The 5,651-nt window shown below is 32.1% G+C and overlaps 1 protein-coding gene across 1 annotated transcript; it reads left to right on the top strand.

Moving 5' to 3' along the window:
• Positions 1 to 2,431: 2,431 nt before the first annotated feature.
• Positions 2,432 to 2,677, top strand: HELRODRAFT_125499 (hypothetical protein; the record flags this gene model as incomplete). Its single annotated transcript, XM_009028899.1, has 1 exon — positions 2,432 to 2,677. A coding segment is annotated over one exon (246 nt), but the record flags the coding sequence as incomplete, so codon positions are not given.
• Positions 2,678 to 5,651: the final 2,974 nt, after the last annotated feature.

The following is a 5,651-nucleotide window of genomic DNA, read 5'->3' as shown; positions in this document are numbered from 1 at the left end:
ACTGCCAGATAGAGAGCTTGACATTTTCAGCTCTCGACCGCATCAATAGATAGCAGTGGACACAAAATTGAATAACGAACGATGCACTTGCAAGCAATTTGTAATATGGTTTTGTCGGCAATTTAGGCATAATTAATTAATAACGGATTCTTCTTCTTTTCTTTCTCGTGCCTTATCCTTTCAAAATCCGATCTTATACACTTAGTGATAATATTCAACAAATGACACAAGGACTTAACGAATGTTATTCGTATAACGGTTAATATTTTGTTAAAAAAAAGAAAATTTGAACATTTAATCAAATAATGCATGAAGAAACTCATCATGCACTAAACAAACAACGTAGAAACTCATAAATTTATTCAAACTCATTCAAGAAAAAATATTCTACAAACGTTTGTTGAGTTGCAAATAATATAAAATGTAGCAGAAGGCGATCAATAGACTAAGACAATAAACTTTTCCTTTCAAAATTTCTTTATACTTTTTTTTAACTCGAAAAAAATAATTTAGCTAATTAAAATTGAAAAAATTTGTATAAAATTTTTAGACAGAACTACAAATATTTTTTAATTAAGGTAAATTAAATACATTTATCTCATTTGTGGTCATTTTATTCTAAAAAAGGTCATGTCATATATCATCTGTTTTACTCATTTTCAATTGCATCTCTCAAACAATATTTTTTCATTCATATATAATGTGCAATATCAATGGTAGCTCAACTGCGGTGCTCTGAAGGATTATTTGGAGCCCTCGGTAAATGTACAAGAGTGCCCTTATATCGTAAATAATTGTTATCGTACCGTCTTTTAATTTAACGACAACTAATATGAAAGACCGTGTACAACGTTGCAACAAATTGCATATCCCTCCAAGTTACGAACGATATGACTGACTGACGGATTTGGAATTTATAAACAACGGACAGTTGAAACTGACTTGTCTGAAGGCAGCGAGCCTTCAACAGCATTAAAAAATTTGCATACAAACGACTGTATAAAGTCCAATGTACGTAAGGTTTTAAAAAATGTCAAAAAGAGAAAATGTTGGAAATAAAATGTTTCAAAAAAATATTTAAATAATTTTAACTTTATAATGCGGAAAACGATCAATTACATGTCTCCAAAATATTTTCGCCTGATATATCACCAAAACACTTTTCCATCCATCATGAAGAATCAAAACTAAAGTTGCAGTTTGTAATGTTGTGATGAACTGAAGTTTAATCTGAATAATATCTTTAGTTAGTAAAACTGCATCAATGTGTGGCACCACATAAGACTCTTATTAATGAATCTTTATTGGTCCATATTGAGGAGTGTGCCATTTAGGTCAAAGAACAAGAAGCCAATAAAAATCAAGCGATCAAAGTCGGTGAACCAATAAAATCACGATGTTTGAATTCAAAATTATTCAATAACAATATCTAATAAAAAATAAAAATAATAAAAATGTTTTGTAATAAAAATTCTTTCAAAAGAACATTGAATACTTATAAATTATAACAAGAACGATGAGAAGGCGTATAAATATATCTCAAATGTGTTATCGATCTCAAAAGTTCATTTTATCTGATTCAGTTTGGATTTGATTTGCGACTGCAGTCAACAATAACAACAACAACCACAAATACGATTTCATTATCAGCTTCAACAACAAGAATATATATCGTTTTCTATTTTTATAGTCAACTACTACAACAACAAATCTGCAACAATCACATTTACCTTACAAAATGAATAAAAGGAGCAACAGATTCCTGCTACCTTTGTTGTCGCAACAACATCAACAGCCAGCTTTGTACGAGTTCATCCGACTTAGCAACGGTCGCTATGATGCGGTAGCAACACGTGACATCAATGCTGACGTCATCATTGGAGAGTTTAAGTGGGTGGAAGATATGATGAGGTATTGGGAGGAGGAGAAAAATGATGTTGACGACAATAATGGTGATGATTATGATGTAACAAGAAGAGATAAAAATAACTTTTCTTTCAGCATCTCTTGTCTCATTGGTGGGAATCCAGCCAATCATAAAAGAGATGAACGGTCGAAACCAAAACCATTCCACTATATTCCTCCTGCTACAGACTTTTTCAACCAGAATATTCTCATCATCTTCTCCGGCAGCAACAACAACTCAATAATGTTAATGAGAAGCAGAAGATTTATTCAGAAAGGCGAGGCGTTAAGAGCCTGGTTCTCCGCAGACGTAGCCATCTTCCTGAACATCTGTTTCATTCTTCCACACCACAACAACAATGGCAACGGATACAGATGCCATGTTTGTGGCAAGTGCTGGGAATATCCAAATCAATTGAAAGCACATTTGTATGTAAAACATAAAAATATTTATTGCAACAACTACTTTGGAGACAACAACAACAACAATGTTTTTAAAATTAGCAGCCACAACCCTCCAAAAACAGCACAAGGCTTCAAATGCATTCGCTGCGGTAAAGTTTTTTCACGAAAATACGATTTAAAGATTCACATGCGAACGCACACAGGCTTCAAACCGTTAAAGTGTCGCTTTTGTGGGCGAGCATTCAGCGACCCAAGCAATCTCAACAAACACACGCGACTGCACGCTGAGATGAGGGCTCCGTACACATGCGAGGATTGTGGCAAGCTGTTCGTTCGACGGAGAGATCTCCAGAGGCATGTCAAGTCCAAACATTCCAATGTTACCAGTAAAACCGCTACTACTACTGCTGCTGCTACTCCTGCTGACTCTTTCGACAATGACTGGCTTACATCATCCAGCGAGGAACCAACTGAAGTGAAAGAAAAAAATGAGGAGCTGATGGAAATTTACGATGCGGATGATGCAGAAAATGATGAAGATGGAGAAATTGATGTACTGAAATGAAATGTTTTCCACAATAATTTTATTTTGTTAGACAGCTTAATGTTTTATTAGGACGATGTATTTTTTTGCATTATATTTTAATTATATTTCTTATCATTGTCACCTAACTTATTTTTTGTTACTATGATTGTTTGTTTTTTTTATTGTTATTAATATTATTATTATGATTTTTGAAAGCAACGAATGAAATGTATCTTACAAATTATATTCAATATTAAAAATACGAGCATACTTCGAGTGTATTCATATGCAATTACTTGCTTTCCACTAGATTTTATTGCAACAGGAACGAAGCTTGATTAATTATTTGCAATTTTGGCATCTTTGTGTTAGAAAACAAAAATTTTTTTAAAAATTAATAAATCAGAAAAAATTTAAATATTTGCAATAAATAATAAAGACTAAAAAAATTCTTATTGGACGACTTTGAAAAGTGTGCCAACCAATAAAAATCAGTTAATCAAAGGCGGTGAACCAATAAAAATCTATCATCGAATGTCAAACCGTCCAATAAAAATATCGATTTTAAAACTTCAAACAACCATGCTCGGAAATATTCTGACTAATAATTTAAAAATTTTATTTTCATATTATTCATAAACCTTGAAATTTCATATATGCTCGTATAATGTTTGTGAAGGGGAATTCGGTAACTTTTTAAAATTGAATATAGGTATTTAGTAAGAATTTTAGGCAGGGTGGTAATTTAAAAACATGAAATTTAAAAAAATTCCGCTCGAATCATCTTCAAAATTGCAGTCCTTATCTTCAAAACCCTTTTATTAAAATCCCCAACATAACTATACGACTTCATATCTAGACATGAACATACTAGATACCGCAGCAGCTCAACAGGTTTCCTAAACATTCCCGTTGCCGGATCCCGCCTGGCTGACCGCGGTTTTCGTCACGCTGCTCCGTGTGTCTGGAATGCGTTACCTCCTGAGTTAAGACGATATTCCTTGTTGAGTCTTTTCAAAAAGGGATTAAAGACTCATCTTTTTAACACGGGCTCATAAATGTTTATATTATTATTATTATTATAAAACAGTTATAAAAAATTATCTAATGAACATGCATAACTTATATACTGCTAAATAGATCAATTTCAAAATTAATTCTAATATTGCAATTAGCTAACCATTATAACAACTGTATCTAACAAGTTGAGGATTCTGGTGGGCTATAATGTTAATGATAGCGTGGCTGATGTGTAACATACTCAATTGAAATAATAAAAAACAAACTATCAAAACCAAGTAGGTTTAAACTTATTCAGCTTTTATTTTTGATTCTACATGACTGGTAGTAAATGATAACTCCTCCGATGCAAACTTGATGAAACAATGGCAGGTTAAAAATTTTACAGGTGAGGCTAAAGTTCTGTTTTTACCATCAAATGCTTCCCATTGAAATTATTATGGCATTTTTCAAAATCTTTTGAGGAAGAGTCTTTATGGCACTTTGGCGGGTTTCACAAATTGTTAGAGAATGTTCGATTCATTAATATTTCGCCTTTGTTATCGAATTATAAATTGGACAATTTAAGACAATAAAACAGTTTTAATAAATTAAACAAAACCAGCAGTAACTATCTAATGCAGAGGTGTGCAAACATTTTGCTACAAGGGTCACATTGAGAACTATTTTATCTTTGAAGGGCCGCATATGTACTTAAATAGCAAATTTTTTCGGCCACGGGAAGATTTTTTAAAGATTCGTGATTTTTTTTGTTTATAATGCCTGGCTGACGACCTTTATGGCGAACAAGGCCTCGCGAGCCTCATAAAATAGCTTCGCGGGCCGCATAGAATAGCTTTGCGGGCCACATAGAATATTTAGTTTGCCCACCCCTGATCTAGTGTGAACGGAAAAAGGGAAAAGTGAAGCAAAGAAAAAGTAGTAATCAAATTCAAACATAGATATAAAAGTTATTAAACGTTAATAATAACGATGAATTATTTAGTCCCCTATATCTTCTTCAAACTTGCAGCACAATGTCAACCATGTATCATCGCTTATCTCGTTAGTACCAGAATTACAATCATCGATACACCAAACTTAATAATCGCAACTTCTACAACCGTCACCAGCATCGATACCACAGCAACTGCACGTAACATATATATATACACTTTTATGCGATTTTTTAAACATAATAATGACTTGTTATCACCTGTTTTAGAAAACATCATTTAAAATAGAATGACAAGACAACAACATACTATTTATATCTACCCAGCAAGACTAAAACTGTTGCACGTAAGTTTATTTCACAGTGGACCTAGAACTTGGAACGAAATAATTCTGTGACATCAAAAATATTTTGAATTTATCACATTTCAAAATGCACTTAAATTTTAGTTTGAATCGTCATCCTGTTTCTTGATTGTTGGTTTATCAGATTGTTAATGGTGTCCTTTATTATATTTTTTAAATAAAACCACAAATTTGTATAAATTTAATAATTTCAATCCACGAGAACTATTGTTTTGCTTAAAAGAATCTGATCTTTTAAACATAGACTCTGCAGGTCTTCCCGATTTTTTTTCAGCAAATAAAACAAAACGAAATCATTCAGTCAGTAAGTTATTTATGCATAATATATATTTTAGAGTAAAATGAAAACATAACAACACAGAATAAAAAAAGTTTCAATCTTTAAATAACGATATTGAAATTCCTCAAAACAATTTTAATTTTTTCTAATAAGAAATAAAACGAAATATTTAAAAAAAGCCAATGCAACTAATACATATTTTTTAATTTGAGCTAG

The sequence above is a fragment of the Helobdella robusta genome (assembly GCF_000326865.2).
Source record: "Helobdella robusta unplaced genomic scaffold HELROscaffold_59, whole genome shotgun sequence".
In the NCBI taxonomy this organism is placed as follows: Eukaryota; Metazoa; Annelida; class Clitellata; order Rhynchobdellida; family Glossiphoniidae; genus Helobdella; species Helobdella robusta.
This window is presented reverse-complemented; position numbering and strand designations above follow the sequence as displayed.